The sequence below is a fragment of the Cnephaeus nilssonii genome (genome assembly GCF_951640355.1).
Source record: "Cnephaeus nilssonii genome assembly, chromosome: 16".
NCBI classification, from domain to species: domain Eukaryota; kingdom Metazoa; phylum Chordata; class Mammalia; order Chiroptera; family Vespertilionidae; genus Cnephaeus; species Cnephaeus nilssonii.
Window position 1 is genome coordinate 40,174,968 of NC_137087.1, and position 13,333 is coordinate 40,188,300.

At 47.6% G+C, this 13,333-nt stretch overlaps 1 protein-coding gene across 14 annotated transcripts in view; it reads right to left on the reverse strand.

Moving 5' to 3' along the window:
- Positions 1–274: 274 nt before the first annotated feature.
- SORBS1 (sorbin and SH3 domain containing 1) overlaps positions 275–13,333 on the reverse strand; it is a 224,803-nt gene continuing 211,744 nt past the window's right edge. For all 14 annotated transcript variants that reach the window (XM_079792953.1, XM_079792955.1, XM_079792961.1 and 11 more), the window contains 2 exons: positions 11,230–11,342; positions 275–8,533 (listed from right to left, as the gene is read on the reverse strand). In XM_079792953.1, coding sequence (XP_079649079.1) covers positions 8,466–8,533; positions 11,230–11,342 — 181 coding nt within the window. In that variant the 3' untranslated portion in view covers positions 275–8,465. The remainder of the gene's footprint in view (positions 8,534–11,229; positions 11,343–13,333) is intronic.

Sequence of the window (13,333 nt, forward strand, 5' to 3'; positions counted from 1 at the left end):
GAGCATTGAGACCTAGCACAAGATTAAGAGGCGGGAAGGTCGTAGAAGGGCCTGAAGAGACGGGTTTTGTTGGGGCGTGGGAGGAAATCCTGAAAGGAGTGGGCTCAAGAGGGAATCAGAGAGGAATTGGGAGACCGCAAGTACAGACAGCTCTTTTTTATTTTTTATTTTCTTTCAAAAAATTTATCGTTGACACCGTTACAGATGTTCCCATTCCCCACCCCACCCCTGTGCCCGCCTCCACCCAGCCCTTTTAGACAGCTCTTTTGGGGCCTTTCGCTGGGAGGGAATGAGAGAAAGGAGGCCGTCGCTGGAGGAGGAACAGGATTGAGAGGTTTCCTCTTAACTGGAAAGCAGGACCAGGCCTTCTTTGCAGGGTCATGGAAAGGTTGCTGTGCATAAGGGACTTCATTGTTTCTAGGTAAATGGGACACAGTTGTTACTTATTCTCTTTCAGGCCTGACCCCGCCTGCTCTGGGTGAACTCTCTAAGCCCCTGGATTGAAGCTTAGCGTCCTCTCTGCGTGTTTCTGCACACAGCTCCTCCTGAAAGCTCTCCTCTCGCCCCTGGAGTCCCGCTGCCCCCATCTCTGCTTGCTTCTCCCACCGTTCTCTAGAAGCGCCTCTGATTCCACACCAACTGCTCGGCACACCCCTCCACAGGCTGCCTCCCCTGGGCTCCTAGGTGAAGGAGCCACACTGCATTCTTTGGAAACTTAAAAAAAAAACACTTTAAAAATGTTTTTATTGATTTTTAGAAAGAGAGAAAAGGAGAGGGATAGGATAGAAACATGGATGGGAGAGGAGCATCATCCATCGGCTGCCTCCTGCACGCCCCCTACTGGGGATCGAGCCCACCACCTGGCCATGTGCCCTGACAGGAATCGAACCAGTGACCTCCTGGTTCATGGATTGATGCTCAACCACTGAGTCACACTGGTCAGGCTAAAAAAAACACACACACACACAAAAACTTAAGCCCGTTCACCTACAACTGGACTCCCAAGCGGAAGATGATGAGGGCACCTCTAACCCTACACTCACTTGGTGAGTGGGAAGCGTTTTGTCACAGAGGAAGGAATTTCAGGAAGAGGTGTCGGTTGCGGGAGAGCCTACGATGATGAAGTCTTAGCCACAGACAGGAAAGCACACATCCAAGGTGACCTCCAAGAAAGACCTGACCGGTCTTGTCAACAGCTGTGTGACACTATGTAGCTGTCAAAGGTATACATCATGCCCGGCTGGAGTGGCTCAGTGGTTTAGCGTCAACCTATGAACCAGGAGATCACGGTTCAATTTTCCGGGCATGCAGGAGGCAGCCGATCAATGATTCTCTCTCATCATTGATGTTTCTCTCTCTCTCTGTCCCTCTCCCTTCCTCTCTGGAATCAATAAAAATATATATTTTTTAAAAAGTATACATCATAACCTTTGATCTAACAATTCCACTTTTAGGATTTTTTTTTTTTTTTTAGAAACATAACATTTTAATAGATGAAATAAACACTCCAGTACCCACAGGGTAAAAACTTGACGGGGGAGGGGGGGAAGGAGGGGAATCACTCTATAGTGTAAATTAGAAAATGAAACACACACTCACAGTAGCCTCTCCCCTCATTTGCAAATCACGTGGCAAGGTCAGACTCTCCACCCCAATACATTCTAGGAATTTATTCTAGAAAAAAAGTAGGCACTTAATGTACTAAGAGTATGTAAAAGGTTGTCCATCAGAGAACTGTGCCTAATTGCACAATATTGAAAACACCCTGTCAACAAGAGGGAGCTGCTGGGTATACCACGGTGCACCCATACCGTGAACACCATGGACTCACTACAGTAATGATGTAGAGATGAGTAGGTATTGCCAAGTCCTGGGTTGCTCCCCGCTTCCTGCCTTCAGAAGCAGTTGTATGAGGACGTGATGCTTGGAGTTGCCATGGTAGTAGTCAGCTCGTAATTGGGAAAGGCCAGGGGAGTCAGAAATGCTAACCCAGACGCCTGCCTTCTCTTTTGTGAAATGAGACATCTGTGTCACATAAGCTGTCACTTGTTGGGCCACGTGCTCTTGCGGTTGAAGTTATTCTTAACTGACACAGAAAATATGGAGCACAAGGTTCTTGGTGGCCTAGGAGCTCTGCGGATCCATGACACTACATATGGGAGCCGCAGTGCAGGCATTGAAGGGCTAGTGTGGGGGTGAGGAAGTACAGGCAGGGGTCTGGACCAGAGAGGCTAGTGAGTGGTAAAGAATAGGATGACATGGAATCGGCAGGGGTACATGAAGATTTCTTCTATGCCACTGCTGCTGTCTTGGCTCTGACATTAGACTGGGGAGGGACATCAATCTTTTATTGAACTTTCGATGTTCAAGCACATAGTAGGTGTTTATCAAACGGTTATCACTATTTGTATTCCATGAAGTCACGCTTGCAGACTTGTCCCAGCTGTGGTCTCCTGGAGGCAGTAGAGTGTGATGAATGGAAAGAACTGGCCTTGGAGTCCAACTGAACCCACTTACTGGCTGTAATCTCAGGCTGAATCCCCGAGTCTCAGGCTCCTACCTGTAAATGGAGACAAGAATACCTACCTCACAGGATTGGCAAGAGCAACGAGAAGATGCATGGAAGGTGCTGGTATACAGGAGGCACTGGAATAACTGGAGAGCTCTGTGGTGGGCCTTGCAGGTTGCCTTCCAAACATCACTTCTTCCTCCTTCTAACGGAACTCCACTGTGGTCCAGGCACCTCCTCCTCCCAGACGAGGAAACCCAGGCTCAGAGAGCTCAACCGGCACTTCCGAGGTCTCATAACCTAACAAGAATCTGAGGCAGTGGGTCTTGCAACCGGGTCTTTTGAACCAGGTCTTCAGACTCCCAGCCCACTGTTCTTTGGATACCTATTGTTTTGGGAGGCATTAGCACATTTCTCTAATACAACAAGGTACCTGGCACCAGAAGTTCTAAATTAGAGCCTGTTTCTCCCCAAGAGCAAGAGACAGAAGTCACATGGCTTCTATGACCTGGACTCAGAAGCGACATACCCTCTCTTCTGTCATAATCTGTTCGTCACGCAGGCCAACCCTGGCAGAGTGCAGAAGGGACCACTCCAGGCTGTGAGTCCTGGGAGGTGAGGATCGCTGAAGACTTTCTTGGGAGCTGGCACCACACGCATCTTAACACTTTTATGAAAATAGTTTTGACTTTACAAGTCTCCTGAAAGGGTCCGAGGGCTGCAAGGGGTCCACTGACCGTCCTTTGAGATCCATGGACGTCGATACGTTTAGCTCTCGCTAAAATTGTTGCTACATGACTTATGCTACTGCTCTGAAGAGGATTCTCAGATCCACCGCTCTTTGGCAGATGCTTATCAGTTTGTCAGATCTCACTTGAAAACAAGTTTTCCAGAGAGATTCAATCTAGGCAGCATTCTGCTTCTGCTGATGGCTGAGTGAAGGGAAGAGTAGTTATCTTCCAGGACAGACATCAAAAACTGAATTGTCACACAGTCACTCATAATCTCATTAAGGCCTTTTGCATCTATGGGTTCATCTTAAATGTTTTTGGATATTCTCAATCTGAACCACCTTCTTGGCTAATCCATGCAATCAATTACCTGCACCAAGTAGGAACTTAACAGGAAGGCCTTAGCCTCGTCTGGAGTCAGAAATGGTGGGAGCTGCTGCGAGGCTGCCTGCTGCTGCATTCAGCAGGTGAACGTGCAGCCAAACAAGACCAGCAACCCCAAGGATAAGACAAATACCAACAGAAACTTTTAAAAAATATATATTTTATTGATTTTTTTACAGAGAGGAAGGGAGAGGGATAGAGAGTTAGAAACATCGATGAGAGAGAAACATCGATTCAACTGCCTCCTGCACACTCCCTATTGGTGATGTGCCCGCAACCAAGGTACATGCCCTGGACTGGAACCGAACCTGGGACCGTTCAGTCCTCAGGCCGACACACTATCCATTGAGCCAAACCGGTCAGGGCATACCAACAGAAACTTTGTCTCTGGATTCGTGCCTGCCTGAGGCTAGCTCCAACTCCCTTCTTCCTAGTGATGTCACTCAAGAATGGTCCTTGGTGTTAGGTTTCTACCACTCTTCATTGAAAAGAGCCCGCATACAATGGACTCCTTGGCCTCAAATTACATTGTGAGAGACCTGAGACCCGAAGGAGCACGTGTGGAGAGAAAATAACAGAGGCTGAGAACCCAGCGAAGACAGGAAGAGGACTGAGAAGGGGCCAGTCAGAGAAAAGGCAGGTGGACCGAGGGGCATTTCGTCGAAGCGGATAATGAGCTAGTTTTAATGGGTGGCGGGGAGACAGACACTCCCGAGGACTTGGCCTAGAATAAAACCAGCATTTTTGGGGGAAGGCAATTTGGCAGGATCTCAAGATTTGAAATGTTCCTGCTCTTGGAGCCAATAATTGTACTCAATGCACCATTGTTGGTTGTGGTAGAAAGCTGGCGAGACTTTCAAACATTTGCATCATCAATAGGGGGTTGGTGAATTATGGAAACCTACCCCAGTTCCACTGTTAAGGGGATAAAGACTATGCAAAGCGTTTGTTTATAGATTTGGGTATGTCCTATGTGCAGAGGAGAAAGCTTGGAGGACCACACATCGATAGTTGGCACTGGTGACCTGTGTGGGGGCAACTGTAATTATGGAGAGCTTTCACTTTCTAGGTTTAATCTGATTTAGAAAAACCAAGTGTAGTGTCATTTCTTGTGCCCCCGTCTTGTGGAGCAAATCAAGACCCATTTTACATATTTCATAATGTTTTACTTTTCCTTTAAAAGACATATGCATTATTTTTGTAATCAGAACAAATAAAAACATACAGAAAGAATGGTGAAATGGTCAATGATAATTCAAAGAAGGTCATGAAGTTAGCTTACTGAGAAGAGAGTAAGGGAAGAAGAGGTGTCTTCACGGAGTGGAGTGGGAGCCAGATGGCAAGTGATTAAGAATAAAAAGGAGCCCCAGCCGGTGCGCCGTCCTGGCACCAAAAGGTCACCAGTTCGGTTCCCGGTCAGGGCACATGTCCGGGTTATGGGTTCAGTATCTGGGTGGGGAGTGTGTAGGAGGCAGCCAACTGATGTTTGGCTCTCATCTCAATGTTTCTCTCTCTCTCCCTTTCCCCCCCGTCTCTACAAATAAAAAAATAAAAATAACAAGAATGAAAAAGAAGAATAAGAAAAATTGAAGCAGTGAATGTAAGTCTCCTTTGGGAAGGTTGGCAAAAGGAGGAAGCAATGAAAGGTAAGAACAACTGGATACCACGTGGTTCTGAATACAGTTTATTAAATAGTATGTACAGCAAATGTGGTAATTCAACACCTTTATTTATCAAATCAACCCACTGCAATAAGGAAAAATAAACGCACAGAACGTGTCTGCACAGCATGTGCTCTCGGTGTGTAATGTAAATGGCAGCACTTTACATTAGCTGCGTATGTATGATGGCAGTCACTATTCTTTCAGAATATAACCTTTTGTTCCTTTTTGTAGTAACCTAGTCCAGCAATAGGAAGGACTTAATGCTACTTCAGATAACTAGAACTGCCCAAGAAAGAAAGAAAGAAACCAAACAGAAAACAAAAAAACCCCAACAAACTCAAAAACAAAAAAAACTGTAACTGAGATTATAGTTACTACCTTCTCTCCCAGAAATAATGATTATGTATTAAAAATTTTAACTTTACAATGGCTATATTTGTGCTAAAAATCTGCCGGTGAGTTATTTGGAATTCCTTCACTTAAATAAAAATGCAAAAAACTTCATGACTTCTTTATTTTACCTCCCTTCAGTTGAAAATTTTAAAATTATTTTTCTATACAAAGTAGGTACATGGGCTATACAAAGTTAAATGTACATATTTACAGTCCCACTTAAGCATATGGTTTTCTCCTCTGGCTTTTCCCAGAGAGACTGCACAAGAGAAGTGGTTCGGGGCTTGCCTTTCCCCAGAAGCGTGGCTAATATATCAAAACTGTCTGCAAGGCATGCCGCCTGTGAGCTGCACTTGCTATTAATAAACCTGTATAAACATCTCAGCATAAAAATAGGCATTTTATAATACTAAATGTCTGAAGACAAAAGAGCATTGGGAACCTTTGTTCCTTGTCTGGTCATACATAGGAAGCTGAAGTTTGATGCAAATTTGAACACATGATTTTATTAGAGACGGGCAAACTGGTGAGGCATATCTGGGTTTCTGTTGATACACAAATGCGCGAGGCTGGCATCATATGCAAATGTGGCTTTACAAATTGGTTTTATTTTCTAGCTGTATTTAAAGAGGTGTTCACAATTACCTACGTAATCAAGAAGCACCCCTCAAAAAACTATTAGGTAAGATCATGATATTAATGGTTTGCATCTAAGAAAGACGGGGAAACACATTAGCCAATACAAGAATTACAGTTCCAAACGGGTGAAATGCTGCTGGCCAAATGCACGTGCACACACACTTGTATTCTATTCCCTCAGAGTCAAATCACAGTGCCCTGGGCGGTGGGGTGGGCCTTCCAAAGCAAGGAGTCTTATTTAAGGAACTTCTACCCAGGAGGCTCCTCCACCCACCTGCACCCCCACCCCACCCCACCCCCACCATTAGTTCTACCATCTTTTCCCTGGGGATTAAGGCTCTGCTCTAGTTAAAAACAAATGTCTCTGGGAAGAGGTAACACATTCCTGTATCAGTCATTTACACTTTAGTGTGAAGAAGTCAGCCAGCAAGATTTGAAAAGAGGACAGGGAGAGAAGTGAGGGCACTGTAGCTGTCAGGTGGGGGGTGGGCAGCCGGTGGGATCCTAAGAGGAGTAGTGGAGACAGAAGTGGAGGCAGAGACACTGAAGACAAACTTTGCTTACTTATGAAGACTCAGATGTTGGGACAACGGTGCTGGGCACTTCTGAGCTACAGGCAGAGAGCCAGGGCTCCTGTACACACTCTGGCACTCGGCATTGCTACTCCTACTTGTGGCCGGATGTGGATTTGTGGAGAGGGTGAGAGTTTGAAGACTTGGAAACAGCTCCAAGTATTTTCAGTCATAAAGTGCCCTTCCTTCCAGCATCCTGGTTGTTCAACAGTGAGCTCATGGGGACAGAAATACAATACTTTCTAGGATCCCTCCAGGGAAATTCACCTCTTCCTCTCTCACACCCTTCTTAGCACATTTCACAGTCTCTCTTGAGTGCGTATTTGTGTGTGTGTGTCTCCAATCACCTGAGTCCCCGGCAGGCAGGGAATGGGCCATTTCTATCTTTCATTCTCCCAGGGGTCTAACAGAGGGCCGACTGGACAGAGTTGTGAACACCCAGGTGTCGCAGGGGCCTCCCCGCTTAGCTCCGGCCTCCTGGGAGCAGCAGAACCACTTCCCCACACCGAGGGCCCTGCACCCGCCCCTCTGCTCTGAAGCGAAGCCTGGCCAGGGTGCACCAGGACTCACAGCCCTGGGGGACGCCCTTCTGAGTGGCCCTGGAACTCCTATGGGGATGCGCTAAGTCTCTGCTTGCTGGTGCCCGGCATCCAGTGTCTATCAGAGTGTGTTAAATGAATCACTGAACATCACCATCCTTGGTTCTCCCTGAGAACAGGCTTATCAACCCCAAACTGTCCTGGCCAAGAACAATCCAGAAGAGAAAGATTAGCAACGGCGTCTGATCAATGAAACTGTGCCCTGAAAGGGAACATCTGTGGAAGCCAGTGATCTGGGAAAGGAGCACAGGGCATGTGACCTCAGGAGCCACAGGGCTTCCTGGCCTAAGTCACTCGGACACACACATTTAACTGTCTGCCTGGCACCTGCTCCCACGGGCAAACCTTCCGTGCCTTTCTGTCTGACACAAGGGGGTCAGTGGCAATGCTGCAGGCTGGGTGTGCATGCTTGGGGCGCCGAAGGTTCGCCTCCATTTCCCCACTAACCTCGGCAGGTCCAGCGCGGGGCCTCCACCACCGTCTAGGGATGACCTCGCAGCCCAGACTGATCTCCAGCGGCGCTGATGGTGCTGGGGGATCAGCGGGCTGGGGCGGCTGGGGTAGGGCGGGGTCTGTGTGGAGCCTTTGGAGAATGGCTGGGGGTCTGCCAGGGGCTCCGAGGGCTGCTTCAGGCAGGCGAGGGAGGAGCAGCAGGAGGCATTTCTGTGGCCACAGGTCAGGTTACCTCAGGCGGGGAACGCAGGGGAGGGCTGGAGAGGCTCCCAGAGCAGCTAAATAAATACAGATTTGCCTCATTCCTTTCTGCTCAGCGCATGGTCCGGGCCTGTCTGATACTCGGTAAGCTGAGACAGGCCCGGGTTCTAAACACAGCACACTTCTCTGTCCTGCTCTTTTGCTTCGTTCTTTATCCACTGTATTCCTTTTCCTACTGACTCAACTTTTAAATCAAGAGACCAGTTCATGGGTGAGGCTTCATCCTCCAATAAAAATCACCTCTGCGGTTTTCAGTCTTCTTACAGGTACAAAGGCTTTACATAGTTGCCTGGAAAAGTACCAAACTGCCTCGTCCTTCTTGAAGTACCTGTAAAAAACCACACGGGACAATGAGCAGCCGCGCTGCGTGAGTGCAGAGGGCCGGGCAGCCACCCGCAGCCGGCAGTGCGGGGTGCGGCTTCCGCCGCGCTTTCCCTTCTCATCCCACGCAGGCTCAGCGGCAGGCTGGGTGGCGAGCAGGGCAGGCGTTTAACACTCCTGCTTTCTGTTCAATGAGCTCTATTTTCAGAGAGCTTAGGTGACATTGCTGAGGCCCCACAGCTTAGCAAGCATCAGGGCAGACTTGAACCCCGGCCTCCGACCTCCAGCCACTGCTCTTCCCAAAGCTTCTCCGTTTTGGAAGAATGGACACATCTCTCCAACACAAGACCCTGGGGACTTACAATTTCTAAAGTGCAGCGTTTCTGAAAGCCCAATGGATAGGACCCCCCATTCTTCTCCTAAGCCTGCCCAAGCCCCACACTGACTCCCAGCCTTTGCGACCAACCGTATGAGGGTTCCTGTTGAGCCAGGAGAAGAACACGGTGTGGGAACAAAGCCCTTCCTGGGCTGCTCCAGATCCCTATCCAGTTCCTGCCCTCGGGATTCTCTCTAGAGCGGCGCTGTGGATGTGCGTGTGCGTGTGTGTGCTTGTGTGTGTGTGTGTGTGCATGTGCGTGTGTGTGTGCGTGTGTGACGCTATGCCACCATTACCCTCTCATTAGCAGACAACACAATCTGAGCACTGCTTCCTTTTCCCAGTTGGCCTGGATGCGGCTCAGAATCCTGTCGAATACAACCTTTCAAGCAGCTACTACCAGTGGTTTGGAGCTGTTGCCCGAAGAGAAACTTCTCAGATAAAAGAATGTCACAGCACTACCTGACCCCTTGGGGGAGTAGGGGGGGAGGAGGGTCAAGAAGGTGGGAAGGCCCAGAGCTGGTGAGCGCCTTGCCTATGGACGAGGAGAAGGAGCTTGGCCGGGTTATTTTATTGGAAGTCTGAATATTGGGTTACTTTTGGAAGTGTTTGAGGAATTGAGGAATCTGAAATATTTCCTTTTCCAAGCTGCTGGGATGCTCCGTTAGAGAACTGGTGCCCCTCACCCCACCCCAGGTTCTGGTGAAAACCGTAAGGGCTTCTGGGAGAGCAGAGGTTAGCAGCGCGTATGCACGGGAGCTGGGCTCTAGCGCGGCAGCCACGGGCGTCGGCTGAGCACTGAGGCTGGCCGCTCTGAACTGAGCGGGCTGCCCCGGACACATGGCCGGACTTCGAAGGCTCAGTACAGAATGAAGAATGTAAAGTAGCTCACAGTTTTTTATACCGATTACATGTTCAAATGATAACATTTTGAATGCACTGGGTTTAAGAAAATATATTAAAATCCATTTCACTGGCTTCATTTTACTTATTTCGTACATGGCTTGTATTACGTTTCTACTGAACTTCTTAGAACAGCGATTTTCAACCTTTTTCATCTCATGGCACACATAAACTAATTACGAAAATTCTGTGGCACACCTAAAATATATATTTTTTGCTAATTTGCCAAAAAAAAAAAAGGTATAATTTTGAATCATTTACACCAGGCGGCTGTTGTGTTGCTGTTGTCATTTTTAAAATTTGACAACCTAAGGGAAAAGAGGTCAGTGCCCCTGACTGAGTAGTCAGGAATTGCATGTTTTAAAAATTCCTGTGGCGCACGGGCTGAAAATCGCGGCACTCGTGTACTGCTGACTTCTCAGATCTGGTTTCCCTCTGAACCCGGCACTCGAGGAAGCGCGCCCGCAGGCTTCTGGGGGCCCTGGGAGGATGGGCGGCTTCTAAGAGGCTGGTGAGGCCACGGCAAGTCTTTCTGGCTTCCTGTTTGCTAGTATGCTGACACCTTGCTGTTCTCACTACCCCAGCCCTGGCATCACTGTGCTTTAGTAAGCGTGTGCAGAGAGATGAGGAAAGAGTCTTTGGAGAGAAGATAAAGGCAAAGCCATTGTACAAGGGGGAAACTGAGGGAAAGTGAGTCGGTGACTCCCAGTATCATACTCATACCTGACAAGAAGCACAGAGGCTTGGGGACAGGTGGGCTGGGGTTCAAACACTGGCCCAACTATTCGCTGCCTGGGTGGCCTCGGGCTAGGCACTTAATCTCTTTGGGCCTCAGTTTTTGAATCGGTGAAATGAGGATTATTCTTGGCTTTTGGGTTGTTTGTTGAAAGACTATCAATAAGAAAGTATATCAAGCAAGTATCTGCTTTGTAACAGAATTTCACTTATTCCCCTATTTTATAAAGGTGGATCCTTTGTTTTAATTAAGCAGATTGCTTTGATTAAAATTATTATAAGGCTGGAGTAGATAAGATCTTAAAATGTTTACACATAGGCTTGAGTTTCATGGTAGAGACCTAGGCTCGGCCAGGTTTTCTTGTGTTGTTTCATAAGAGTTTTAAAAAATGAAATTTCCAAATGTAGAACAGATACATGCACAATAGAAATACAAACAGAACTTAATGAATTTGACAAGTGCCCTCCCATGCATTTGATGCTGGCATGTTTGAGCTTTAGGTCCAACACTAATTACTGCCAGCCACACAGTCTCAAGAGCAAACATGAACTGTGCCCAGCCTTCACGGTGGTCCAGGGACCGAGAAGGCTCTTCTTCCCTGTGGGGAATATGGCTTTTGCACGGTTCATCACTCCTAGTTGTTCCCTCAGAACACGGCTAGTAAGAGAAGCGGGACCAGATCACTTACCAACAAACCATCCATCGTCACACTTTTCCATGACATCAACAATATCTCCATCTCGGAGTTCCAACTCATCATCGTTCTGTGGTATATAGCTATATAATGCTTGGTAGCTAAATCTATCAATGAGAAAAAGGAATATTAGGTGACTGATAGGATTAAATAAGGACCTTTTTAAAGCCATTTCAGTTAAATCAACATTTAGGTAGTGCTTCCTGCTCATCAGTGGAGAGAAAAAGTATTTTATTGACGATTTCTCTAATGACTTAGCATTGGGGGAGATCCATTCGACATCTATATATATATATATAAAAGCCTAAGCGACTGTTTGTTCGACCGGTAGCTATGACATGCACTGACCACCAGGGGGCAGATGCTCAATGCACAGGCATGGAAACATGGAACAGACTGATGAATTTCAGAGGGAAGGGGGAGGGAGGAGGATGGGGAGAGATTAACCAAAGATCTTATATGCATACTAGAAGCCTGGTGCATGGATTCGTGCACCAGTAGGGTCCCTCAAGCCTGGCCTGCAGGGATCGGGCAGAAACCGGCAGTCCGACATTCCCTGAGGGGTCCTGGATTGTGAGAGGGCACAGGCCAGGCCAAGGGACCCCACTAGTGTATGAATCTGAGCACCGAGCCTCTAGTCTGATAATAAATTAAGACTGGCAGGGATGGAGAACTTCTGAGCAAGTCATGACCAATCCTTTTCGTTAGTTTCATTTGGTTACCATAACGGAGGATTTTTGTCTAGATGTCCTCCTCCCCTTTTAAATTTATCCAAGGCTTTTTCTTAACATGGGATAATTTATATAGGTTATTGAGAATAGTCAGAGGTTACTGAAGTCCAGAGATAGACATTATATTCTGGTAATTTATATTGGATGGCCCAAGACAATTGTCATATGTTATAAAATTATCATATTTATATGAAATATATTCCAGTTGCCTCACTGTTTAGCAAAACTAGAGTTTCTTAACCCACCAACAGACATTTCATTCATTGTTTTAAAATATGTATGTCATTTTTCTGAAACTCTTAAAAGCCTTTTTTCCTATCCCAGTGATCTGGGGGTTAAGATTTTTATTTAGGTGGCAGTTGGCCTAAGGCGATTTGGGGTGTGCTGCCCTGCTTGTTCTAACAGCAACCTCGGAGAAAGCTGGCATGAAGTCTGGCATCTGCTTTGGCAACAAGGAAAAGCTCCGTTTTCACTTATTCCTTTGACAAATAATTAAGACGCATCCACTGCACACCAGTTCACAGTTCTGTTCGCTCACTATTTTGAAACACAACAGTAGCAGGAAGAACTCTGCCATGAGCCAAACATCTACCATTTCCAGTAGATGCTGTGATCTCCAGTGTGTGGGCAAGACAGACTAGACCCAGGTAAGCGAAGCCAGCGCCCAGAACAAGAGGCTCCTTCTCCTCTGCTGGAACCCAAGGGGCGGTTCCATTGTGTATATTTATCTGAATGGGTCTGTCTTGTGGTAGGTGGATCTGCCTGCCGGAGGGTCTCTAATGAGGAATCAAGAGAGGCCACAGATTTCAGTTGGCAAAGGAACACACTTTGCTGTTTCTGTATGTGCCTGCTGTCTCCCACCCAACCTGGCCTCCTTGGAACGCCTGCTTCCCTTCACCTCCTTGCTCAGCTCTGTAAGTAACTCCTGATGCTGCTTCCTGCTCCACTGCCAGACTACGGAGCACGGCTGGGGAGAGTCCTGTAGCCTCGCTGCTTGGGTCGCCCAGGCAGCGCTGATGTTGGGTGGGAGTCCCCCACCGCCTCTGCCTCTCTGTGCACAGGGCTCGTCACGCTGTCCCGTTCAGGTTTAAGTCTCCGGACCCCCTCCCTCCTGCTCATGTTGAACTCCCTTCCCTGGGCTATTTGCTTAGCTTCCGTGCTCTCTCTTACATCTTTTGACTCTGTCAACCCCCTCTCCTCTGGTACAAATGTACTTAAGTCTCTGCACCCTAAAAATACCTCCTCTCTGCCTGCTATTCCCTCCGTCTAGAGCCCTTTCACCCACCATGGCCCTGACTACCAACCCTTTTTAAGGAGGCATCTGCATCCTCCTCTCTAACTGCTGTCTCCGCCGTCACCCAGGATTT